Source organism: Pristiophorus japonicus, chromosome 20 (genome assembly GCF_044704955.1).
Source record: "Pristiophorus japonicus isolate sPriJap1 chromosome 20, sPriJap1.hap1, whole genome shotgun sequence".
Classification (NCBI taxonomy): domain Eukaryota; kingdom Metazoa; phylum Chordata; class Chondrichthyes; family Pristiophoridae; genus Pristiophorus; species Pristiophorus japonicus.
In genome coordinates, this window is record NC_091996.1 from 29,136,359 (window position 1) to 29,164,232 (window position 27,874).

General features: G+C 44.5%; 1 protein-coding gene across 1 annotated transcript in view; it reads right to left on the bottom strand.

The window, feature by feature from the left end:
- LOC139232460 (olfactomedin-like protein 2A) overlaps positions 1–27,874 on the bottom strand; it is a 69,458-nt gene that overhangs the window by 10,788 nt on the left and 30,796 nt on the right. The window contains exon 5 of the mRNA XM_070862676.1: positions 25,941–26,214. Within this exon, the coding sequence (XP_070718777.1) occupies positions 25,941–26,214 (274 nt within the window). The remainder of the gene's footprint in view (positions 1–25,940; positions 26,215–27,874) is intronic.

A 27,874-nucleotide genomic window follows, 5' to 3' on the forward strand; every position in this document is an offset into this window, starting at 1 on the left:
CCCCAACTTCAATTTTAACTGGGATCTGAGCGGGGATGCCACAGTGGAAGCTGATAAGGATCGGGATGTGAAAGGTAAATTTTCTATTTTTCTTTATGCCAGGAAGAGCAGGAGTGTTCCTCCATTCGGCACAAGGGATGTTTAGGTCTCCCCTGTCCTACTCAACCTCCACTTCCTTCCAGCGAGACCCTTTCCCCACACCTACTCTTCCGCCTGCTGCCAATTTTCTGCAGGCGGGTGGGAAGTGAACAATGAGGCCTGTGGTTAAAGCTGGCGTGGCCTCATGGTGCTACTGGACGGGCAGGAAATTAACTCGCCACTGCAATTTCATACCGGAAACCCACAGGGAGTTCAAATTCACCCCTAAATGCTGAATTTGGATGCTTCAAACCCCTCATTAATTGTAACTTGATTGCCGACTAACATGGGACACTCAGAGCCTGGTCACTGCTTGAACTACCAAGGGTTCCTTTTGCATGCAGCCTCTTTTTTCCAGCTCTTTCTGGTTTGTATTTAGTTGCATGAACAGGCAAGTTGGTTACTTTAATTTCTCATTAACGTTACGTACTGATAGCAGAAAAATAAATAAATAATCAAAAGAGCATAGTGAAAATATCTTCTTAAAAGTGACAACAAAAGTCACTAACAAACCAATACTAAAAGATTTACTCTAATACTGGAAAATCAATTAAAAACTAAAGATCCTTTTAAAACTTCATTGCCTATTTAGCTTCCAAGTGGGGATGAGTCAGGGACCATCCATCCTAAGTGGACAGAAGAATTTGTTGGGCTTCATTTCAAATATTTTAATATTTAGATGAAGTTAGGGCTCAGTTTAGCACCATCACAGTAAGCCAGTCTGAAAAGCTCACCGGAGGATCAAGCTCAACAATAAATGGTATATCAATGTGAGACACATCTTCTGGTCTGCTCTGCTAATGCGCCCCTGGCTACAGTGATTGGAACATCCATCCGCTAAATTTTATTTCCTCCTGCTCTTCTAGGTCCCTTGATTTTTAATAGAGCACAGGAATTAAAAACGGAACCCATCTTATGATCCAAAACTCGGCTGCCGTGTCCTAACTCACACCAAGTCCCACTCACCCATCACCCCTGTGCTCGCTGACTTACATTGGCTCCCGGTTAAGCAACACCTCAATTTCAAAACTCTCATCCATATTTTCAAATCCCTCCATGACCTTGCCCCTCCCTATTTCTGTAACCTCCTCCAGCCCCACAACCTCCCGAGATGTCTGCACACCTCTAATTCTGCCCTCTAGAGTATCCCTGATTATAATTGCTCAACCATTGGTGGTCGTGTCTTCTGTTGCCTAGGCCTTAAGCTCTGGAAATCCCTGCCTAAACCTCTCTACCCTCCTTCAAGATGTTCCTTAAAACCTACCTTCAAGACGCTCCTTAAAATCTACCTCTTTGACCAAGTTTTTGGTCACCTGTCCTAATTTCTCCTTATGTGTCTCGGTGCCAAATTTTTTATCTCATAATACTCCTGTGAAGCGCCTTGGGACACTCCACTACGTTAAAAGGCGCTATATAAATACAAGTTATTGTTATGATTGTTGTGTTCACTTTCGAGGTGGTGATGGTGAAGAAATGCTCCTGCTTTTTCAATGGATTAAGTCAAAGTAAGAAAACATTGAGTTAAAAGTTGCAGTCTGATGACTTTTATAATTGGATTAGTCTTTTGTCATTAAGTAATAGCAGGAGGCGGAGCTGGGTTTAAGGTTCATCAGTTTTTGTAAAGAACTTGAGATTGACGTGTTCTAAGAGGCTATATTTTTGTATTGTACACAAAGCAGCTACAAGTGCCTCGACTTTGTCCATTAATGACATGGCAATATATTAAAAATTAATAGAGTTCAGAGGTGGGTTCGGGAGAAAGAATTCAATAAAGAAAACACACAGAAAAAAGGGGGAAAAGAAAGTGTGTGTTCCCTTTATCACCTATGAACATTTTCTAACCAGTTACAAGTTTAGAGACACCTACAAGAAGAGATAACTATGAGATAATAGATATACTGTTTATTGTTTGGGTACAGTTTTACTCTTTTTTTCCCTTTTTAGATTTTGCTGGGCAGGAGTCAAAGTGTACATCAATACCCAGCATACTCCATGTTGTTGATGACACATGAATAAATATGCATTTTATTGTGTTCCTAACACAGATGAGGCTGCACACAGAGAGTTTAAAGTAACAGTGACCTCAGTCTTTATGAAGACACTCCAGAGTGAGGAACAGGCCTTAGGGGCCGGCTTATATACAGTGCTCCCAAGGGATGCTGGGATCTCTTGGGACTTCAGGGGATGCGCTCCCTGGTGGCGGAACATGGGAGTGCGTGCTTTACAGATACACAACATCACTCCCCCTCCAAAGTCAAAGTGAAAACTATTTACAAGGTGAGGCGGTCGGGAGCCTTTTTCCCTGGTGGACCACCTCGGTACAAATGTCTGTTCTGGTGTGTTGGCTGTGCCCTCGCTGGGCTGGCGTGTTGTTGGCCCTGCAGGGCTGCTCGGTGAGCCTGGCCTTGCTGGGCTGTTGGGCGTGATGGGTTCGATTTCCTGGTCCAGCGTGGTGTCGTTGATCCTTTGGGTGTGTGTTGTGGGCTCGAAAAAGGTGGTGTCTGCTGTGGGTTGCTCAGGGCAGTCTGTGAACCGCATCCTCGTTTGGTCCAGGTGCTTTCTGCAAATTTGTCCATTGTCTAGTTTGACTACAAACACCCTATTCCCTTCTTTAGCTATCACCGTGCCCGCGATCCACTTGGGACCATGTCCATAGTTTAGCACACACACAGGGTCATTCAGATCAATTTCCCGTGACACAGTGGCGCGACCATCGTTTATATTTTGTTGCTGCCGCCGCCTGCTCTCTACCTGATCATGCAGGTTGGGGTGAACCAGCGAGGGTCTGGTTTTAAGTGCCCTTTTCATGAGTAGCTCAGCCGGGGGCACATTCTCAGTTTCGTGTGGATGGGGCTCAGGACTGTCTGAATGCCTTGTTGCACCACAGTCTCTCAAACATCTTTTTACTCATGATGGATTGGCTAGCGCCAGTGTCCAGTTCCATGGCTACGGGTAAGCCATTCAATTTTACTTTTAGCATTATAGGTGGACATTTTGTCAAAAATGTGTGTACCCCGTGTACTTCAGCATCTGCCTCCTCTCTGAGGCTTGAAATTGCTTTGATCCACCATGGACCGATCTTCCTCTGCCACGTGGTGGTTAGCAGGTTTTGCAGAGCTTGCAGCTCATTTGCAAGCTCGTTGGAGGTGCCCCATTGTTCCACAGCTCTTGCAAACATACCCTTTGAAGCGGCACACATGGGTTCGAATCCCATCCTCGTCGCCAGTTATTGTGTTCTGAACACAGATGAGGTTGCACACAGGGAGGTTAAAGTAAAAGTGACCTCAGTCGTTAATAAGACACTCCAGAGTGAGGAACAGACCTTAGGGGCCGGCTTATATACAGTGCTCCCAAGGGATGCTGGGATCCCTTGGGACTTCAGAGGATGAGCTCCCTGCTGGCGGAACATGGGAGTGCATGCTTTACAGATACACAACATATTTAATCTGGAATCATTGCTTAAAGAATGTTAACATTTTAGTATCATATTCAAACAGAATAATCATGCTATTTTAGAAAGTAATTGTTATCCCAATTTAACTGAGTACCTCCTAGTGTTCATTTACAGAATAATAGACATTGAAGGAAACATTCCATCATCCGTAAAATACTTTATTGGCAGCAGCTTAGAAAAATAAGATTATAAATTGATAAAGATCAAGAGTATTTTTAGATTGCCATCTCACACATTGCTACCTTAATATTATCTATGTCACTCTAAATAGATAATCCTTGTGAAATGACCCTTTAGTTCATACATAGTGAAAAGCATTAGAAACAATCTACAACATAGTTTAAGTGGAAGAAAGCGTCACTGAGCATATCACTAAAATTAATCTATGCCTGGAATATCAAGCCTGCTATAAGATTACCCCAGTTGTTCCATCTGGAGCAACTCATACCCCAGACTCATTCAGTGAAAAGGCTTGATACATCATTCTGGATGTATATTCCTTATTTTGGTGCTTGAAATTACTCTCACATTATCAGCTGTCCCATCTCAATGTTGCAGTGTACAACATCTTTTGATAAGTGCAAGTCTGTTTCTATAGGATAGCCTCAATCACTGTTGTTCCCCAACATCATCGTGGGCCGCCCCGATCTGTGTGAGAACACCACCGCAGGTCGGGGCTATATATAGAGCTGGAGCGCCGGGCCCTGGAACATCGTGGTGGAGGTGCGGCGAATGAAGGTACGGGGCCCAGGGGCAGCATGGGCCAGCCCACACTGCGATATGTGTGTGCACTAGGTCCGTGCAGCAGAGCAGGTCTCCAGTCGTCCTGATTCAACCCTTGCCTAGCTCTGTCGAGCCCATGTGGTGGCTGATGTGCAACGGTCACCACATGTTAAAAAAATCCACGCACAGGCATCTTCCACCCCCTCAATTGGAGTTCAGGACTGGAACATTGAAACATCTGTGAACTCTTGTGGAAGCAAGTCATCCTCGTTCGAGGGACCGCCAATGATATGATGATGTTCCCCAAGTTCCGCTGTGTACGTTTGTGCAGCTGCTTATAACAATATCCTCAATAAGCACAAAAGAAAGTCTGAACATTGCAACTTTTTTTCAATATCAAAGATATTATATTTGGTCTTCCCTAGGCCTTCCCTGTTCTAGTGTTATCTCATTCACACTGGAAGGACCTTATAAAATGGAAGGGAGAACACAAGGTGCAAGTGAGGGAATGTTATAGAGGAACTGAAGAAATACTGACAAAGCGAGAGATCACTGACGTTCTTGTCCTATATGAATCAACTTGTGCCTCCTGATGCCCCACCAAGAAATAGCACAGGCAGCCTCCATTGAAAGCTTCGGAGGATGAATGATTCTAACAGTACCATTGAGTATAGCGAATGTAAGGTGAGACAATAGGGAGGAGGCCGAATTACAAAAATACGTTTTTAAATGATGAGAGTAGTCCCTAAGGAATGTTTGCTACAAGTTTTAGTTGTGCTTGCTTAGAAATATCTCCCGAAGATTATAAAATACATGCATAAAATGTAATTTATTGTAATCACAGGGAATAAATTCCCCTGCGACTAATAATGTCACCACATCATTGTTACAGAAAGCACCCCACTCCTGTGGCGGGCCTATATCCCTCCAGCAGCGGGCCTTCATCCCTCCAGCGGTGATTGGGCCTCTCCTCATTGACGGCTGGACCTCTCCTTCCCCACTGGTGACTTGGCCTCTTCTACTGGTGAGCATCACGGCTATGACTCTTCCACCCTCCCACTCCTTGCTGACCTCCCACTCGGAACTCCAGCGAACAACTGACCTTCCTCATGCCTGCCCCCAACCAAGCCTCGGACCACCTACCATCAAGGGCGCTACTCGGCACCGAGCTTGCGGCCAACATCTAAGCCGTAGGCAATTAGGCTCTTACAGCAGTCCCTGGTCTCCAGTCGTCTTTGACCCCCTTGCTCAGCTTAGCCCATGTGCTGGCCGGTGTGCAGTGGCCACCCCACGTTAAAAGAACTCACGCACAGGCATCTTCCACTCCGTTAACATGAAGTTCTGGACCTGGAACATCAGGACCCTCATGGACAATTACAACAGCGACAGGCCGGAATGCCGCACTGCCATAGTTGCCCGGAAACTTAAGATGCTTTGACATCGACATCGCTGCCCTAAGCGAGACCTGGCGGGCAGGGGAAGGCCTGCTCAAGGAACAAGGTGGAGGTCACACCTTTTTCTGGAAAGGGAAACTAGAGGAGGAACGCCGCCTTCACGGAATCGGTTTCGCCATCAAAAATGAGCTGGTCGACCATCTCAAAGACTCCCCCTGCAGGGTTAATGAACGCCTCATGACTCTTTGACTCACCCTATCCCGGAACCAGTGCGCCACAGTTATCAGTGCGTATGCCCCGACACTCAATGCAACGGATGAGACCAAAGAGGGTTTTTATTCCAACCTTGAAACATCCTTGTCCCGCGTCCCGGCAGATGACAAACTGATCCTCTTAGGTAACTTCAATGCCAGGGTCGGCAAAGATACAGCCCTCTGGGGAGCCATGATTGGCAGAGAGGGGGTAGGGGAAGCGAACTCCAGCGGTACCCTACTCCTGACAAAATGTCTAGAACAGGAACTTCTCATCACCAACACCCTGTTCCGCCAGAGGGACAAATACAAGGCATCATGGCAACATCCTCGCTCCAAACACTGGCACCTGCTCGACTACGTTATCGTCCGAGCCAGGGATCGCAAGGATGTGCGCATAACCCGCGCCATGACAGGAGCTGACAACTGCTGGACGGACCACCGCCAAATCCGATCCATCATCGATTAACATAGCCCCAAAGTGGAGGGGACAGCATAAGCAGTGCTGCAAAAAAGTCAATGCCGGGCACTTAAAGACCCAGATAAGAGAGCCCTATACAGCCAGAACCTCACAGCTAACCTGGAGTGCCTTGATGACCCTGAGATGCAGAATGCCCACAGCGCTTGGTCTGCCCTCCAGACCTCCATAACCAGTGCCTGTGAAGAGACACTTGGTCACTCAACCAGAAAACACCAGGACTGGTTTGATGAGAATGATCAGGAGATCTAAGAACTAATAGATCATAAGCACAAAGCATTTCTGAGCCTCAAGCAACAACCCAACTCGGGAGCAGCAATGTAACATTACAGGCGGCTCAAGGCTGAGGTCCAACAAAAAACCTGGAGCCTAAAGAACAGGTGGTGGATGGAGAAAGCACAGGAAATACAACAACTAGCCGACAGCCATGATGTGCGAGGATTCTTCATCGCAGTCAAGGTCACCTACAGTCCAAACTCCCAAGACCCCACCCCTGGCCAAGAACGGGGAAACAGTCATCAAGGACACCGAGACAGTCAGGGCCCGCTGGAAGGAGCACTTTGAAGATCTCCTCAATCGAGACTCTGCCTTTGACTCGAGTGTTCTTGACTCCATCCCGCAGCATGCGACCCACCACCACCTCAGTGAAACCCCAACGTTGCACGAGGTAGGAAAAGCCATAAGACAGCTCAAGAATAACAAGGCTATGGGAGCGGGTGGAATCCCTGCTGAGGCACTAAAGTATGGCGGAGAGGCACTGTTGGCGTGGATACATGACCTCATCTCTCTCATCTGGAGGGAGGAGAGCATGCTGGGAGATCTCAGAGATGCAGTGATCGTGACCATCTTAAAAAAAGGGGACAAGTCCGACTGCGTCAACTACAGAGGAATCTCCCTGTTATCAGCCACTGGGAAAGTTGTCACTCGGATCCTCCTCAACCGTTTTCTCTCTGTGGCCAAAGAGCTCCTTCCGGAGTCACATTGCGGATTTCATCCCCTACGGGGCACAACGGACATGATCTTTGCAGCATGACAGCTGCAGGAAAAATGCAGGGAGCAGTGCCAGCCCTTATAAGAACATAAGAAATAGGAACAGGAGTAGGCCATATGGCCCCTTGAGCCTGCTCCGCCATTCAATAAGATCATGGCTGATCTGAACATGGACGCCCGCTCCCCATAATCCCTTATCCCCTTATCGTTTAAGAAACTGTCTATTTCTGTCTTAAATTAATTCAATGTCCCAGCTTCCACAGCTCTCTGAGGCAGCGAATTCCACAGATTTACAACCCTCAGAGAAGAAATTTCTCCTCATTACTGTTTTAAATGGGCGGCCCCTTATTCTAAGATCGTGCCCTCTAGTTCTAGTCTCCCCCATCAGTGGAAACATCCTCTCTGCATCCACCTTGTCAAGCCCCCTCATAATCTTATGTGTTTCGATAAGATCACCTCTCATTCTTCTGAATTCCAATGAGTAGAGGCCCAACCTACTCAACCTTTCCTCATAAGTCAACCCATTCATCCCCGGAATCAACCTAGTGAACCTTCTCTGAACTGCCTCCAAAGCAAGTATATCCTTTCATAAATATAGAAACCAAAACTGCACACAGTATTCCAGATGTGGCCTCACCAATATCTTGTATAGCTGTAGCAAGACTTCCCTGCTTTTATACTCCATCCCCTTCGCAATAAAGGCCAAGATACCATTGGCCTTCCTGATCACTTGCTGTACAAGTGCCCCCAGGTGCTGCTGCACTGCGGCACTTTGCAATCTTTCTCCATTTAAATAATAATTTGCTCTTTGATATTTTTCTGCCAAAGTGCATGACCTCACACTTTCCAACATTATACTCCATCTGCCAAATTCTTGCCCACTCACTTAGCCTGTCTATATTCTTTTGCAGATTTTTTTGTGTCCTCCTCACACATCCATTTTCCTCCCATCTTTGTATTGTCAGCAAACTTGGCTACATTATACTCAGTCCCTTCTTCCAATTTGTTAATATAGATTGTAAATAGTTGGGGTCCCAGCACTGATCTCTGCGGCATCCCACTAGTTACTGGTTGCCAACCAGAGAATGTACCATTTATCCCGACTCTCTGTTTTCTGTTAGTTAGCCAATCCTCTATCCATGCTAATATATTACCCCCAACCCTGTGAACTTTTATCTTGTGCAGTAACCTTTTATGTGGCACCTTGTCAAATGTCTTCTGGAAGTCCAAATACACCACATCCACTGGTTCCCCTTTATCCACCCTGTTCGTTTTATCCTCGAAAAACCCATGCAAATTTGTCAAACATGACTTCCCCTTCATAAATCCATGCTGACTCTGCCTGACCGAATTTTGCTTTTCCAAATGTCCTGCTACTGCTTCTTTAATAATGGACTTCAACATTTTCCCAATCACAGATGTTAGGTTAACTGGTCATTAATTTGCTGCTTTTTGTCTGCCTCCTTTTTTAAATAGGGACGTTACATTTGCAGTTTTCCAATCTGTTGGGACCTCCCCAGAATCCAGGGAATTTTTGTAAATTACAACCAATGCCTGCCGCTACTTCTCTTATAGATGGCCTTCTTCGACCTTACAAAGGCCTTTGACACTGTCAACCGCGAGAGTCTATGGAGCGTCCTCCTCCGTTCCAGATGCCCGCAAAAGTTTGTCAACATCCTTCACCTGCTACACGACGACATGCAGGCCATGATCCTTATCAATGGATCCATTACAGACCCAATCCACATCCGGACTGGGGTCAAACAGGACTGCGTCATCATTCCAACCTTCTTCTCAATCTTCCTCACTGCCATGCTCCACCTCACAGTAAACAAGCTCCCCGCTGGAATGGAACTAAACTACAGAACCAGTGGGAAGCTGTTTAACCTTTGCCGCCTCCAGGCCAGGTCCAAGACCACTCAAACCTCTGTCGTACAGTAGGTGGACGACGCCTGCGTCTGTGCACATTCAGAGGCTGAACTCAAGGATATAGTCGACGTATTTATTGAGGCATACGAAAGCATGGGCCTTACGCTAAACATCCAGAAGACAAATGTCCTCCACCAGACTGTCCTCGCCGCACAGCACAGCCCTGGACAACATGGACCATTTCCCATACCTCGGGAGCCTCTTATCAACAAAAGCAGACATAATGAGGAGATTCAACACCGCCTCCAGAGCGCCAGTGCAGCCTTCGGCCGCCTGAGGAAAAGAGTGTTTGAAGAAAAGGCCCTTAAATCTACCAACAAGCTCATGGTCTACAGAGCTGTAGTAATACCTCCTGTATGGCTCAGAGACATGGACCATGTACAGTAGGCGCCTCAAGTCGCTGGAGAAATACCATCAACGATGCCTCCGCAAGATCCTACAAATCCCCTGGGAGGACAGAAGCATCAACATTAGCATCCTCGACCAGGCCAACATCCCCAGCATTGAACCACTGACCACACTTGATCAGCTCCGCTGGGCAGGCCACGTTGTCTGCATGCCAGGCGAGACTCCCAAAGCAAACGCTCTACTCGGAACTCCTTCATGGCAAACAAGCCAAGGGTGGACAGCGGAAACGTTACCAGGACACCCTCAAAGCTTCCCTGATAAAGTGCAGCATCCCCACCGACACCTGGAAGTCCCTGGCCAAAGACCGCCCTAAGTGGAAGAAGTGCATCCGGGAGGGCGCTGAGCGCCTCGAGTCTCATTGCGAGTGCATGCAGAAAACAAGGAATGCGCGGCAAACCTGTCCCACCCTCCCTTACCCTCAACGACCATATGTCCCACCTGTGGCAGGGACTGTGGCTCTTGTATTGGACTGTTCAGCCTAAGGACTCGTTCTAAGAGTGGAAGCAAATCTTCCTCGATTCCGAGGGACTGCTTATGATGATGACAGAAAGCAATGCCTACAACTTTCTTTGACACAAAAGTTAATCAAATATTTGAGCTTTTTTTGCAAGGCTTATTTTGTTGTGATTGTCTTTTAATCCCATTTTAACGTCAACATATTGTAGCAACTAATCAAACACTCAGGTTTGCTTTGGAGTTGTGTAACAATGGGAAATCATGCTTTTCTGTTCTGGAAAAAATCTTTAGTTGAATGTTGCTGTATGTACACAAGTGCAAATAATCCATCCTCTCTCCTCAATGACTTCTCTGAGGGAAGACCAAGTCTGAGCTATTTAATTAGTTTCAGATTAAGAAAATCTTAAACACAATCCTAAAAATTTAACTCTGGTGGATATTGTCACTTACACAAACTAAAATCAAACAAAAATTTAGCATGATCGGAATTCTATTTAATTGTATCAGTTGTAAAAAGCGGCAAATATTGGATCATTGATAAGTCCAAAGATATAGTTTAATAATTTCTTGAAAGAACTTTTCAGTTGATATTAATGGTAGAATTTTTGTTACCTATTTACAGATCATGTTATCTTAACTGAAGTAGTACATGGCCCTCCATTGATTTATGTCACCCAATTACTAATAAGAAGGTTGCACAAGTTTTGGATTAAAGATTTTATTTTGTTACTGTTTAACATTCATTATATGTAATCAATGGTTATACAGCAACAAAAATATTTACAGAGCACTAAAACATTTAAACAGGGGCTCCATCTGTGTTGCTGGTGTTATATGATATCCCTGCAAAAATCCAGGACCTTTTCATACTGAATTGTGAACATAAACAAGTTGATAAGGTAGGAATAAACTGTTTGAAGGATTTACTATCAAATATTACAAAGTAGAAAAATAGTTTGTTTCATTCCCTTTTGGGGTCCCCATATTTTACAGGGGATGACTCCAAATATGGAGGACGTGAGAAAAATGGAATCTGCAGAAATCCAGTTCAGCTGCTTCTTTGTGCCTTCCCACCTGATCTACACCCTGTTCCTCCAACACAATTTGGAAGAATTTTCAAGATGACCCACCACCACCTCCTCAGAAAAATTAGGAATGGGTAATGAATGTATCAATTTCATCCTGAGAACAAGTAATACATATGGTGGAAGTTCATTCTACATATCTAATTCCATTTAATCTCCCTCCACCCACTTTCACAATGAGTACTCCGGAATTGGTGTTTGAGATGGCATTTATGTGACGCAAATGTTACCTGCCACTTATCAGCACAAGTTTGGATGTTGTCTGAGTCCTGTTGTAGGCTAGCATGGGCTATTTCAATATCAGAAGAGTTGTGAATGAAGCTAAACACTGTAGAATCATCAGGGAACAGACTTACTCTTGACTTTATGATGGAGAAAAGATCATTGATATAGCAATTGAAATTAGTTGGGCTAAGGAACTTCTCCAATAATGATTTGGAGCTGCAATGATTGACCTCTGGCAACCAAAGCCATCTTCCTTTGTAATATCTATTACTCCAGCTACTGGAAGATTTTCTCTTTGACTGCCACTGACTAGTTTTCCTCATGCTCCTTGGTTCTATAATTGGTCAAATCTGCATTGATGTTATAGCTCTCCAGTAGCGTTCAACTCTTGCGTTTGTGTGCAGATTACGGCTGTGATGCAGTCTGGAGCTGAGTGGTTCTGACAGAATGTAAAATTATTGATGAATAGATGTTACATGATTACACTATTGACTCTTTCCATGACTTTACTGATGATTGGGGGGAGATTGATGGGAAATAACTGGCTAGATTAAATGTATTGACCTGGATTTTTATGCCCCAATTCAGTGAAAAATGCAGGAAGTGAACAATCTAGTTGCAACACCACTGCAGTAGCTCTGCCTGCAGTGGTAGACTCCAGTTTGATGGTGGAGACCTTTTGAGAAAGAAAGACTTGCATTTATATAGCGCCTTTCATGACCATCGGACGTCTCAAAGCATCTTACAGCCAATGAAGCACTTTTGAAGTACAATCATTGTTGTAATGTGGGAAACAGAAATATGAACACGAAATGTGAGATGACCATGCTACATACTTAATGACCCCTGACTGGGGAAAATTGGTCAGGATCATAGCGGGGGCGCGGGCGGGGGTGGGGAAATCTTGTCCCCAAACCCACCTCCTGTGCAAACAGGAAACTTCTGTGAATGTGACATGCCTGAGCAAAATTCCACAATGCTGGGTAGATGGCAATGTCAGCAGAGAGAAAACAGAACAGCGGAAAGAATCAAAGAACAGAACAGGAAAAAGGCACAAACACAGCAGAAAAAGTCAAAAGGAAAACAATGTTTGGAATAGACAAGATGTAGTTAGTTATAATATTTTTGCACATTTTAAAAGGTTGCTGAAGGAACATGAGTCAGAACACGTGAAATATGGAGACACTTTCATTGTCACTGCGGAATATTTTCTGGAAACGTCACCACTGGCGGGGGGGGGGGGAATACAGGAAATATTCAAGAAAATATATTGGAAAAGGAACAAACTGAAATACAGGAAAAAACTGTTATGCACAGGAATAGTCTGATCAGGATATAAAAGCACCGCCGGTTGTAGTTTGAGTAGTACATGAAAGTTTGGTGTGGGAACAGGATGCACTGGAACAGCTTGAATCGGTTGAACTGTTTGAATTTAATTGTACCCCCTCTCCACCACCCTCGCTGTTTATGCTGTTCCCCACAAAGTTTGTTAGCTTGTTACTTCCTTAAGAACCCCTTCAGATGAGAGAGTGGGAATACTCCAGGTCATGCACTTTGCAGCTATTATCAGGAAGCACACCTCTTTGCTTCCTTTTTTTGTAATGAGTCTAACCTGGCCTCATTTAGTGTCAAAACATGGCGAGGCTATTATAGGCAGATTGGAGGAATCAGCACACATATGATTTAAACTTGCAAAATAGGCTTAGACAGTCACTGTAAGTACTGGGTGGAGACACAAGAGGCGGAGGTTTCATCCTCTATGAAGAGTCATATGCATCAAGGATGCTTAAGGTATTGCCTTACAGTAAACCTTAGCTTTTCAGTAAGATTTCATAGTGACTTGTAGAAATATTTTAGTTTCAAATACAGCTGCAAAGAAGATTTGTTCTGTAAAATCATAATTTTAATGGTGTTCAAAGAGAATTACTATAATGTAAACAAAGCAATCATGGTATGATGCAAAAAAGACTGCGGGAGCAAAATCTCCCCTTTTTATAACTCCATTAGTGCTTCCGGGGGGCGCTACTGGGGCGGAGGAGACTTTTCATCCGGGGGATGGGGGCGCTACCTCGGGGGAAATTGCCCTGCGGGCTGCAAAGCTGGACGACATCCACTCTCATGGCGCTCCTTAAAGGGGAGGGCGCCAGCATCCCGGGCCGCCATCTTATTTTACCTGCCGACTCTCAGGTCAGCTCTATGTTGGCGGCCCGTGCAGCCCACACTCTGTTTTGGTCGCACGCTGCCCCAATGGCCTCGTGGAGTGGCTACGGCCCTCCCCTTTAAGCGAGGGGCATTGAAGCACGTCAGCGCGACGCAGAGCATACACGTAGCACTTCCCTCAGCACCCCGGTTACTGCCCCCAAAGGAAGTGGAGCACGCAAGATTGTGTCCCGCTTCCTTTGAGGGACAGTATGGGAATTCCACGGCGGGGGCTGGGACTTCTGCACCGGGCGCAGAAAGTCCCGGCCCCAGATAGTTACCATCCTCAATCGAGGTGCAGGGCAATTTCGCCCCCTGGAAGACAAAACTACTTGACAATGGGGCAAAAAAAAATTAGCAGAGGATTATTCTAGATAAAGCTCGATGGGATCGAAATTTGGTTCCGCCGATTTTGAGGCGGTGTCACCGCCTGAGTGCTGATTTTACCGCCAGGCGCTAGGTGCAGGTTGAAGCTGCCAAATCGAGTTTTTACGCCCATGAGAGCTGCGCTAAAAATCGGCGTTACACACTCATCCTCAGCGTCAACGGGATGGGAGCTCAGGAGGCCTGCGGCTGCCAGCATGCTAGATGAAAAAACGGGAAGTGAAAAAGAAAACTAAAACTTCTCCGACCCGCAGACACACTTCCCCACTGTTCCAACTAATGAAAAAAAATGCAGAAATAAATAAATAAACTTACCTTGCCCTCTGGGCGATTCTGCCCGAAATCCGCTATGTAGTCACCACTTTTTACAGGCTGTCAGAACGGCAGCCAGTCAGGCCGCCATGGAAACCAAATATCGTGACAGGGGCGCTGGATGACGTCACCACGTGGGTGGCGTTAGAGGGCGCAGAGTTACCTCTTGGCGCCACTACCAAAGACTCAACTGAATTTCTCCAGAGGCGTGGATGCCGCTTACCACTGATGGTAGGACTTTGCTGCCCATTAGCCACCCCTCTCTGGCGGTAACCTAATTTAGAACCCCTATAACTTTAGTGTCAAATTTATTGTTAAAAATTTTAACCGTATCTCGCCAAACATTTCATGCACCATCCACCTAATAAATATGTGAACCTTTCTTGCATGATTGGAGCTGCAACTTTTACCCTATTGGAGAAGGTTGGGGAGTATACAGCTGACATTGTGACATTCAATGAGAAGCTTCCAGCCTTTGTGACACACCAGCCACAGAGAGATCTTGTAGCAACTGCACTAAGAGACTTTCCAACACTTGCACTTATAGAAGTGTACTGACTACTAAGGTACTTGCTACCCATCAACCATTGAGAGATGCATCAGCCGGTTGCAGAGATGCACAATCAGGGTAGTATTCACAACTGCTTGTATGTTATAGATTTAGTTAGATGTGGCTGAAAGTTGAGTTTGAATTTACCCATTTAATTTGTTGCAGGGAGAAACTATCTGCTCCCTCACAAATGAGTTTGCACTTATTAGGCTTTGTGTGATAGTGTAAAACAGATGATAGTGAATCGGCAGCCCATTTTACGTCTTTCCTGACAGATATAAAGTGGGCTGCCGGTTCGCTATCACCCATTTTCCACTATTGGACAAAGTCAAAATCTACCACTCTGTGGGAATGGGTAGCTTCAACAGAATGATCGGAGGGCAGAATCTTCCACACTTTCTGGCTATACCCAAAGACCCTGCCCTACTGGCAAAATATGCTGCATGGAATCCAAAAGACCACCAATAAGCCAGGTCCATTGTATTATCTTTTGGCCTTTTCCACAGCAATCCCTCTGGACATAGTCAAGGGCAAATTTCTGAGTATCCTTCTAACCACAAACCAGTGATGCATGCACTGAAGTGCTTAGATGAATCCCCCTCCCCCTAAATCTGATTGTGAGTCTAGAAAAATGAACTCGTTCTGGCTGCACTGGAGGAAATTCTCTTGAATCTGATTCCAATTTCTGGTTTCCTGACAGCACACCAACAGCCCAAGCATAGTCTGGCATCAATACACTTGACAATTAACCTTGACAAAGCTATAGCAACAGAGCCAAAAAGATCCAACGAACACTGACTGTCATCACTGCAACTGGAAGCCACAGTAATAAAAACTAACACCACTCACGGAACCAACTTCCTCTGTGAGGCATGATGAAAGGCACACTTCCAACACTCAATATTTCTGTCTCCTGTATATTGAACCATATATACTGTACACTACACCCATGTATGAACGTGGTACGCTTAAGAGTTGCAATAAAAATAGGTTGAAGTAGGAAAATAATTTTTAGTGATCCCAGAGACGAGGTTCGCAGTACATTCATTACATTAATTTATGGAGCCATTTGTTTATTTTTCAAGTTTTTTTTAGTAGTACAGATTATTTATTATCCAATTGGATCTGAATTAATAGCAAGTGAAGTAAAATTTTATGTCCAGTCAAAACAGATCCAAAGTCACTTCTGACGGGCTGCATCACTTAAATCACCCACAGAGTATCCTCTATTTATATTACTTTTAATTTAATTGCTCTAAATACTTTATATTCTCACTGTTTTCGGTCGGCGGGGTGACAACAGCATTTTTCTCCTTCCTAGAACCACCGGTGAATGAACAATATTTACTATTGTCAGTTGCATTGTTCTCTCTTAGGTATCCCACTGATGTAATAGGAACTGAATGTAACCCAAGAACAATATCATCAATTTGCACTATTTACTTCCCAATTGCTAGTAAGGAAAAAGATATGGTGATCTAAGTATCCTCACTAAATCAGCACATAATTCTAACCAAAAGAAATAAGACAGTGTTAAATACAATATTCACGATTATTAAATCGAGAGAAGAGCACTAATACTATAAAAAGAGAGACTTTGCCAATGGTGTTTTAGTTCTCTTTTAAATGTCGAATTTTAACTCCACTGTATCGTTCAGAAATGGTATGTAAAAATACTATTGGTATGTTAGAGTATGTACCGCCTTGTCAAATATACATTTTGTAAACTGAAAACCTTGCATTGTGTAACAACAATCCTTCGTGTGATGCCAAAATCCAAGAACTGCAATAACATGCTTGTATAATCCCAGCTTGCAATAATTGTGTAGCAACTTCACTAGTTATTGGTGACAATTATTTGGCCATTTCTACATTAGTGCTATTAATGTGTGGTCAGGGAAACAAGATACCATTCAACTGCTTCATGCGTTTAGCTGATTGTAAGAGTATATTGAGCATGTACCTGCATCTCTATCCAGCTGGCAACTTAGAAACATGACAGAAATATAAAGTAGACACGGGGGGACTGAGTCAGATTCCAGCAGAATCCACAGGAAGGTTCAAATGCCACAACTCATGAGAGTAGTTCATGAACAGCTCAACCTTCAAATGGAATTACTGCCTACAACTCCCTCCCTGGAATGTTTGATTTGGTATAATACCATTGTATGTGTTGATGACTCAATGGCTTCTAGTCTTACTTTAGGAACGGAAACCACCTGTCCACAGGGACGACCTGAAATCAAGTCCAAAGCTAGTTAAGTGTAGATGTATTGCTGTAATATTCAAGATCATTTTCTTGGAGCAAGAATAAAGTCACCACTGCAAGAAAGGATTTTCCTTTAAGTTTTTGATTTTCGGGAGTAAACACAAGCTCGTTTTGATAATGTTAAAAAATAGGCTTCCTATGGTGTTATAGTTAATTCTTGTTAAAAAGGCTGCACCTTTATTAGCACTTAACATCAGATCCATTTATTAAGAGGAGCAAAGACTAAAATAATTCTTACTCATATTCATGTTATATGGTTGAACTTTAATTTCTTGTTAAGTTCTTGTTAAATTGATTACATTACAATACATTGGCATGAAGGTCAACAATTGAACTACTTGAGTGATCAAAAGCTTTTGAAGCATAACATTTTTTTAAATCCATTCTCGGGATTTTTTTTGTCACTGGCAAGACCGGCATTTATTGCCCATCCCTAGTTGCCCTAAGAAGGTAGTACAGGTTGAGCGTCCAAAATCCAGAAATCTTGGGACTGAGGCCGTTCTGATTCCGGGTATTTCCAGATTTTGGAACGTCTTTGCCTGGGTCGGGGTAGGTGGGGTCGGACAACCAAGGTAAGGGGGCAAGGTCGGTCCACCGAGATAAGGGGGAGAGGGGGAAGCCGGGGCCAGAGTGAGGTCAGGCCGCCGAGGGCCGGGGCGGGTGAAGTAGCGGCGAAGTCGGGCCGGGTGAGGTCAGGCCGGGTCGAGATCGGGCCAGTGAGGGCCGCGGCGGGGTAGGGCCGCCAAGGGCCGGAGCGAGGTAGGGCTGGGGCGAGGTAGGGTTGCCGAGGGCCAGGGCGAAGTCGGGCTGCCGAGGGCCGGGCGAGGTCGGGCCACCAAGGGCCAGGGTGAGGTCGGGCTGCTGAGAGCTGGGGCGAGGTCGAGTCAGAGTGAGGTCGGGCTGCCGAGGGCCGGGCGAGGTCAGGCCACCGAGGGCCGGGGTGAGGTCAGGCAAGGGGCAAGGTAGGGCCGGGGCGCGGTCGAGTCTGAGGTTGGGCCGCTGAGGGCAGGGCGAGGTCGGGCCGCTGTGAGGTCGGACCGCCGAGGGTCAGAGTGAGGTCGGGCCGGAGCGAGGTCGGGCCGCCGAGGGTCGGAGTGAGGTCGGGCCGCCGAGGGCCGGGGTGAGGTCGGGCCAGAGTGAGGTCAGGCCGCCGAGGGCCGGAGTGAGGTCGGGCTGCTGAGGGTTAGGCCGGATTGAGGTCGGGCCGCCGAGGGCCGGGGTGAAGTTGGGTCGGCGAGGAGGGGAGAGTCTGGATTTTGGAACATTTTCCGGTTTCCGGACGACCCCGCCACGGATTCTGGAACATTCTGAATTTTGGAACTCCGGATTTCGGACGCTCAACCTATGTTGGGCCTGCCTATTGAACCGCTGCAGTCCATGTAGTAAAGGGACTCTTGCAATGCTATTGGGTAGGGAGATTCCAGGATTTTGACCTAGCGACAATGATGGAATGGCAATACATATCCAAGTCATGACGGAGGTGACTTGAAGGGGAACTTGGAGGTGATCCCATGCACCCTCTGCCCTTGACCTTCTAGGTGGAGAAGTTGTAGGTTTAGGTGGTGCTGCCGAAGAAGCTTTGGCAAGTTGCTACAGTGCATCTTGTATATAGTACACAGTGCAGCCATGGTACACTGATGGTGGAAATTTAGATTAATTCATGATGTGCCAATCAAAAAGACTTTGTCCTGAATGGTGTTGAACTTCATTAGTGTTGTTGTAATTGAGCCCATCCAGTCAAGCGGAGAACATTCCGTCACATTCCTGACTTATAGGTGGTGGAGAGGCTTTGGGGAGTCAGGAGGTGAGCCACTTGCTACAGAGTATCCAGCTTCCATCCTTCTCTAGTAGCCATGCAGGTATGTGGCTTGCCCAGTTGGTTTCTGGCCAAAGGTGACCCCCAGGATGCTGATGGTGAGGTCTCAGCAATGGTAATGCCACTGAATATCAAAAGGAGGTGGTTCTGCTCTCGCTTGTTGGAGATGGTCATTGCCTGGCACTTGTGTGACGCAAATGTTATTTACCATGCATCAGCTCAAGCCTGGATATTGTCCAGGTCTTACTGCATGCACGCATGGTGTGCTTCACTATCTGAGGAATTGCAACTGGAGCAGAACACTGCAAACATCAGCAAACAGTCCCGCTTCTGACTTTATGATGCAGGAAAGCTCATTGATGAAGCAGCTGAAAATAGTTGGGCCTCGGATACTGCACTGATGAACTGCAACAATGTCCTGGGGCTGAGATGATTGGCCTTCAACAACTGCAACCATTCTCCTTTGTGCCAAGTATGACTCCAGCCACTGGAGAATTTCCCCCTTAATCTCATTGACTTTTGTTTTATTAGGGCTCTTATTTTAATTTAGAAGAACCGTAACACATGCCAGAGTATTGATACCATAATAATATAATTCACATCATGCCCAAAAGCTGATTATGGACTTAGACCTGCTACTGAAATGTCAGTAACCCATTTACACCTGAAAATGGATTGTGACAGGGTGCATTACTCAACACTGTAGCATAAAACACTATTAAACCAATTCCCTAATCAATAGGATGAAGGATATTTTTTTTGGCTTTGCAGATCAATTTAGGCTCTTGCAAAAATGAAAAACAATTGCGGTGTTTCTGCCAATACAAAAGCTACCCTGGATCACTAGGGAATATGGATGCATCTTCCTTACAAAACATTAGAGAAAACAGATGTGCATTCAGCATTCGACCACCAGGAATCAGCAGCAAGACCTCTCTGTGATCACACTGTTAGACCGCGAGGAAGTGCTCACCACCACTGGAAGAATGAAAATTAGTAATACTTTGAAATACAATCACTGTAGTTATGTAGACAAATGTGGTGGCCATTCTGTGCGCAGCAAGCTCCTTCAAATATAAATGAGATGAATGGCCACTGAATCTGATGTTGGTGGTGTTAATTGAGGGAGGATTGGTGTCGACCCCAGGAGAACTCCCTGTTCTACATTGGACTAGTGCCATAGGATTTTTAAGATCCACTGAACCGGCTGATGGGCTCTTGCCTTAACATCTCATTTGAAAGATGATCCATCTACCAATACATCCACTCAGCACAGGACTGGAATTGCAGCTTTGATTATGTGCCCAAGTGCTGGTGAATAAGCATCTTGACCAGCCTTGTATCTTTCTGTACAAGTAATGGTCACCAATGGCAAGTTCAGGCAGGTAGGACATAGTGAATCGCCATGGCACCTACATATAATAGAAGATGGATCCCGTTTATAGAATCAAGCTTCGAGTGTATGTGCCTCTACTATCAGACCCAGCAGAATCCAAAAATTAATCATTCTCTGAGTAAGAATGTTCTTCCTACCATCTGTTTTAAAATTACTTGTCACTAATTTCATTTTATGTCTCTGGTCTTACTTTCCTGGGCTAATTTGAAGTAATATTCTGAGTTTATTTTATCTATATCAATTAATATTTATATGCCTTAGTGAGGTCCTCTCTTAACTGCCTCCTTTCCATATGGCAGAGCATTAGCTTCTCTAGGCCTGCTTGTCTTTACGATGGGGATCAGTTTCATTGCTCTTCTCTACACCATCCAATGCTTGTATACACTATTGCGATGTGGTGACCAAAACCAAACACGGTACTCCAAGTGGAATCTGACCAGTGCCTTGTAAAAGCCCAAGAGGTTTATACTGTACTGTGGAGATATCCAAGTCTTTGTATTTGTGGGCTGGATAGGTGAATATTATGGGCCATATATAAAGTTTTAATCCATTTTCCCATTAATGTACATATATCTCAAATTGCTAATAATAACAAATCTTAATGTTAAGGTTAAGGATTTGTCCACCAAAGTGGCGCCAAATTTAAAAACAGCCTTTTCCAAACATGTAGGCCCACTAAGTTCAAACAAGGCAATGGAAAAACATTTTTAAAGTGCAAACACGACAGTTACTTCAACTTCGAGGAGCAGGTTATGAGGGATCAGGGTGGACCCTCTACTCGAATAGTCTGGTTATATAGGACAGGAAGGCTTTGATTTATCCACCACACCTGACATACATCAAAACATCTAAGAAATATTTCACACAATGTGTAACTTTTTGAAGAGCAATAACTTGTGTAGGCAATGCTATATATCACAGCATTCTATCTGCTTTTTTAAAGTCTTTTCCTACATTGTCTAGACATTGAAAGTAATGATGTGAATATTCACAGTTCCCCTTCTAAGTCTCCCCATATCAATTTACTCTTTGAGCCATCAAAAGAACCCTTCTTAAATGTTTTGATTAGGACTAGATTATTCTATTCCTTTTTCTTTTCAAAATAAAAAAAGACTAATTATGTAGGCGTAGTTCACAACCGTCAAACTACCACAGAGCCTCCAGCTCCACATTTAAAGAGGTTTGCAATGTGTCTCATTCTCACCTCCTGGTCTCTCCAATACCGGTTTTCCTTCCAGCACTACTTTCTGACATCAAAACTAAAAGCTGACTGACTTCCTCCTTTCCACAAGGCACATGGGAACCAACTGGGCAGGTTGGAGCTAGCTGCTATACATTTGGACTATGGGACATCGAACGTGAAAATCAGGGCATTAGCTTCTCTAGGCCTGATTGTCTTTACGATTGGGATCATTGCTCTTCTCTACACCATCCAATGCTTGTATACACTATTGCGATGTGGTGACCAAAACCAAACACAGTACTCCAAGTGAAATCTGACCAGTGCCTTGTAAAAGCCCAAGAGGTTTGTACTGTACTGTGGAGTTATCCAAGTATTTGTATTTGTGGGCTGGATAGGTGTATATTATGGGCCATATATAACGTTTCAATCCATTTTCCCATTAATGTACATATATCTCAAATTGCTAATAACAACAAGTCTTAGTGTTAAGATTAAGGATTTGTCCACCAATATGGCACCAAATTGTTGTTTAGGAATGCAGGCGAGTTCATTAAGTGGCAGGACTGGCAACAGTCACGGAGCCAGAACTTGTACTAAACGTGACATCCTGCAGTGACTCCAGTCCATGACCATATTGAGCGAGGCAAAGGCTGTCTAAATAGCTGTGCTCACTGACTGCTTCATTCACGCTGGCCAGAGCTTTTTGCAGTCCCACACCCCAACTTCTACCTGCAGCGAGAGCTGGGCCTCTTGTTACCTGCAAGCTGCGAAGGAAAGTCCTGGATTGCCAAGTTTGATGCCTCCTTCTTGGGTTGTGTGTCTTGAACATGCACCCTATTACCTCTCTCCCCCTCCAACCACCCCTCACCCGCCACTATCACGGTAAGCGAAGTGGTGTCTTGTGGCATAAATGGAGCAACTTAAGTGATTGCGAAATCAGCTGTTGTTTCAACTACCACATGAATGAAGGTTGGAAATGCCAATGTTTACTCCAAAAGCGGACAGTTGGCAACTATGCCTATATAATTAGTCCTTATTTATTTTGAAAAGAAAAAGGAGTACAATAATCAAGTCCTAATCAAAACATTTAAGAGGGTTTTTTTTTGATGGGTAAATCACCAAGTGCTGTTTTACAAATCTTTAATCCACATTTAGATTGCACTAAAACTAATGCTAGTGGTGCCAGTTTTCAATATATGGATCGCAGGAGGACCCGTTGTTGATGTATCCTGGCGAGATTGCTTTTGTGATGTAGCCAATTGCACAAGACCTGCGTGTCAGGAACCATGGGGTTGGGGGTAATATATTAGCATGGATAGGGGATTAGCTAACTAACAGAACAGAGAGTCGGGATAAATAGTTCATTCTCTGGTTGGCAATCAGTAACTAATGGGGAGCCGCAGGGATCAGTGCTGGGAGCCCAACTATTTACAATCTACATTAACGACTTGGAAGAAGGGAATGAGTGTAACATAGCCAAGTTTGCTGATGATACAAAGATGGGAGGAAAAGCAATGTGTGAGAAGGACACCAAAAATCTGCAAAAGGACATAGACAGGCTAAATGAGTGGGCAAAAATTTGGCAGATGGAGTATAATGCTGGAAAGTGTGAGGTCATGCACTTTGGCAGAAAAAAAATCAAAGAGCAAGTTATTATTTAAACGGAGAAAGATTGTGAAGTGCCACAGTACAGCGGGACCTGAGGGTACTTGTGCATGAAACACAAAAGGATGGTATGCAGGTACAGCAAGTGATCAGAAAGGCCAATGGTATCTTGGCCTTTATTGCAAAGGGGATGGAGTATAAAAGCAGGGATGTCTTGTTACAGCTATATAAGGTATTGGTGAGGCCACTCCTGGAATACTGCGTGCCGTTTTGGTTTCCATATTTACGAAAGGATATATATGCTTTGGAGGCAGTTCAGAGAAGGTTCACTAGGTTGATTCCGGGGATGAGGGGGTTGGACTTATGAGGAAAGGTTGAGTAGGTTGGGCCTCTACTCATTGGAATTCAGAAGAATGAGAGGTGATCTTATCGAAACATATAAGATTATGAGGGGGCTTGACAAGGTGGATGCAGAGAGGATGTTTCCACTGATGGGGGAGACTAGAACTAGAGGGCACGATCTTAGAATAAGAGGCCGCCCATTTAAAACAGGGATGAGGAGGAATTTCTTCTCTCAGAGGGTTGTAAATCTGTGGAATTCGCTGCCTCAGAGAGCTGTGGAAGCTGGGACATTGAATACATGCAAGACAGAAATAGACAGTTTCTTAAAAGTTAGGGGGATAAGGGGTTATGGAGAGCGGGCGGGGAAGTGGAACTGAGTCCATGATTAGATCAGCCATGATCTTATTGAATGGCGGAGAAGGCTCGAGGGGCTGTATGGCCTACTCCTATTCCTATTTCTTATGTTCTAATACACAAGTATGAACGCAGCTGTACAGACTGGAAAGAATCTGGCTTAGTTTGTGCTGACTTCACTTGATCTCAGCCAGTGTAGTGGTGCGGGAACTACGATTGACCTAGTGGTTTTTGCATTACAGAAGTTTTTAGTTAGGACCAGACTCAGATGTGATGCTCCTATAGATAAATAGGCTGCTTTTCTCATCTGATGAACGGTCACTTGGGTGAGGTTCTGGAGGTCTGCCATTACTGGTGGACCCATGCCCAGTAAGAATTACTGCCTTCAAGAGAGGAGAATTCAAACTGGTGACAGTTATTTGAAGGATAACAAAGAGTGTTTTTTTTTTTTACTTAGACGGTGGTGTATAGTTAACTGAATTCTGCTGGAAACCCAGTTCTTTTTGTTACGGATTATAGGTGCATTGAGAGAAAGCAATAAGTTTACACTGCTACCATGTAAGAGCATCTGTTAACTATTTTCCATCCAGATATTGTTTCAATGAATACCACATTGTTGGGTTGGATAAATCCTCTTATCTGGTGCAAGCAAAATCTTGCTCAGCTTTAAAAATTTCTGCTTCAGAAAGTTAATGGAATCTACATTGAATGTGTTCTGCGGTTCAGATTGCTTAAAGTGATGTTCTAGTCAAAGCTTTATGAAGCTTGAACACATTTATTTCATTTGTATTATGAAACAGACCCTTATTCATGACAGCACATCTCCTTATGTGGGGAGGGGCGGATGCTCCACAATGGACCGTGTAATGTATTACACAGATCTTTACTAATCTTCAATTGTAGTCTGGAATGTAAAGAAATGAAAGTCAAAAATCCCACGGTAAGACAACGGCTTTGGTGGTTGTTTATCAGCAGACTCAAAGGACCATCAGGCACATTTGAAAGTGATAAAGAGACAAGTTTAAACAGGGCGATGAATCTTCCGTGACAAATTTTCAACATTAAAAAGTTGAATATGAAAACAGGAAGGTCATGCACTATAGCTGCTAGGTGCACAGATGCTTCAACAACAGCCAAATGAAAACCCCAGCTATTTGACCAGATTTCCTGATGATTTTTGAGGTTGTGTCGCAATTCTAATTTTACAGGAAGGACGTGAGGGTATAGGGTTGGGACCAGATGCAAGATAATGTATTAGAGAAAGTTATCTAGTCCTAATGAGATCTTCCATTCTAGTTTGCCATGTTAGACATGGAAAATGTTTGCACACGTACAATACAATAGACTCAAACACTCATACTTTCCTGTTGCTGTTTTTGTATTGTTTTCTTACCTAGTAATAAATGGTACATAGTATGTTTTGTTAATACACTTGTCAATGATATTGATGAATTGCTCTTGTGCCCATTGAATGATGTAACCTAGATATTATAGCTTACAATATTACCGTACAAATGCATAACATGTTTGTGCGACATTTGTTTGCAGTCTGAACAAAAACATTGGAGATTATTTTAACTTAACTCACCGGCAGAAAATCCACGGGATCAGGGGAACGCCGTCAATGACTTCAATAGAGACTAAAGTCGGACAAGTGTAAAACCAGCATTGTGCCCGATTCCGTCAGTTTCCTGACGGATGGGTGAGGTAATAATTTCTCCGTTAACTTGTTTACCTGTCCAAAGTACTATTTATATTTTATTCCCACAAAATACAATTCTCATTCCCTTAGATCGGTAGAGGAGACCTCATGTAATTTGACAGATATTTAACGGGTTTTACATCACCAAGCATGCAGTATCACTTATCTGTAGGTCTCGCTGAATCAATTTCTCTATTTAATTGAATTTTCATGCATTTCATTTGGAACAATCACATAATTTCTAGACGAACACGAGTAGTATAAAAATATAAAGAATTTAGCTTTGTTTAAACTTACTCTTGCCACCATTTCCTGTGTCTTCAAGTCTTCCTGCTTTGTAGTAGGTAACACTTTTTACAATACCTGGCTGATGGATACCAAGCTTGGTTCTGATGGTGGGTTGCGGTATTTTTGGTGATGCAACTTGTTTTACTTTTGCAGCCGGCTTCTTTGGTTTAATTCCTTTGTCCTTTGGTACTTTGAGAGGAGGTTTTCGGGCTGCTACTTTTTTCCTGTTTTCTGGTTTATTTGAATACTTCTTTACATCCTTGACTGTTGCTCCAGATGTGTCCTGAAAATAAATGGCGTACATTTGGTTATAACTTAAGAACTTCACAATCCTTTAGAGCCTTTGACTTAAGCCAGGGCTCTTTGCAGGTGCTTTCTTTCCTCACAGTGCTGCTCTGTGCTTCCAACACATTCAGGGCTCAGGGTCTCTGGCATTCGCCAATCTCGGATCAGCTCTCATCCCAGCATCCTGCGATCTGGCAGGCATTCTTCCCTAAGGTATCCCTGTTCCAGTTCTGACCCTCTGCTTCTCGGTCTCTCACACACTCTGGTGGTTCTCCCTACACTCCCTTTCTCATTACATTTCCCTTATTTCCTTACAGCCCTTGCTGTGTTCCTTTTATTGCCAGCCCTGATTTTCACGTTTGATATCCCATCGTCCAAATGTATACCAGCTAGCTCCAACCTGCCCAGTTGGTTCCTATGTGCCTTTTTCCCCCAGTCTTCACGGGTGCCTGCTTTTCCCACACTAAAAGTTCAAAGCAGCTTGGAACTAGTGTTAAAATGTAAGGACGAGAATGTGAGAGACCATTCTGGCTTTCTTTGACCCCTGTGCCAAGTGTTAATCGGGACTTTCGCAACTGTCCCAGGCAATGGATATACTTGGGAAATATCGCACTGATGCAGTAGAGGCTGGTGCTCTGAGAATTCCGCAATTTACAACAAATAATGAAGCCATTCATCCATCATGTCTTTGCCGATGCTAATTCTTCAACTTGAATTATCTCAAACTGAAGCCATCAATAACTGTCTTTGCTTTGTTTGGTGGGAGTCTCGTTGCTAGCCAGTTGGCCTACATGTTCACAGTTGCAGTTACATCAGCTGCTTCAAATTTTCCATGATCCTGGGGTTCCCAAATTAGTCACCATGGCTCCCTGAAGCGTTGGAAATCTAAATTTGCTGATTTAACTGCAAATTTGCACAGAGGCTGGCAAGTCCTGTCAGCAAGCCCATTCTGAAAGAGATAAAATCAATCTACCCCATTGCACCCCGCTATTAACTAAGGTTGACCTGGGAATGCTCAATGCTGAAACTGGGTCACAAATTGAAACAGTATTCCATTACTTACCATTGATAACCAATGTCATGCTATTGTTCAAAACATCCAGCACAGAATGATAAGAACATGTTTTCATTGTGCACTATATCATGTATCCTACATGGTTACTGTTTGTACTATCACAAAGTGTGCCACCAGAGGGCATAGCAGTGGGAGACTTGTAGGTTACCTGTACAGGTGTGCCTGGCCTAGTATAAAGGGCAGGCTACCAGGTGTGATCCTCACTCTGGAGTTATCAATAAAGGACTACGGTCACTACAGTTCAAGTACAACACATTGCCTCGTGGAGTCATTATCAGAGCATCCAGGGACATAACACACTATATATGTCAAATAATACCTGTCAGCTGGCAATTATCTTGTGGGCCTGTATTACCTGCGTGCCCCCGGCCTGTGAGCACCATCGGAGCAGGCCGGGGAGCAGAAGGAGCAGTGTGGCGGCACACCACTCCAGGGAGCAGCACATGCTGGAGCAGGAGAGCAACGGCAGCGAAGAGGGTGACTGGATTGGATATGACCAAGATCCAGGTCGCTGACTGGAGATGGGCAGGTACTGCAGGGAGCGGCGAGGTCTTGGAGAAGGAGTGGCGAGTGATCGTGGAGC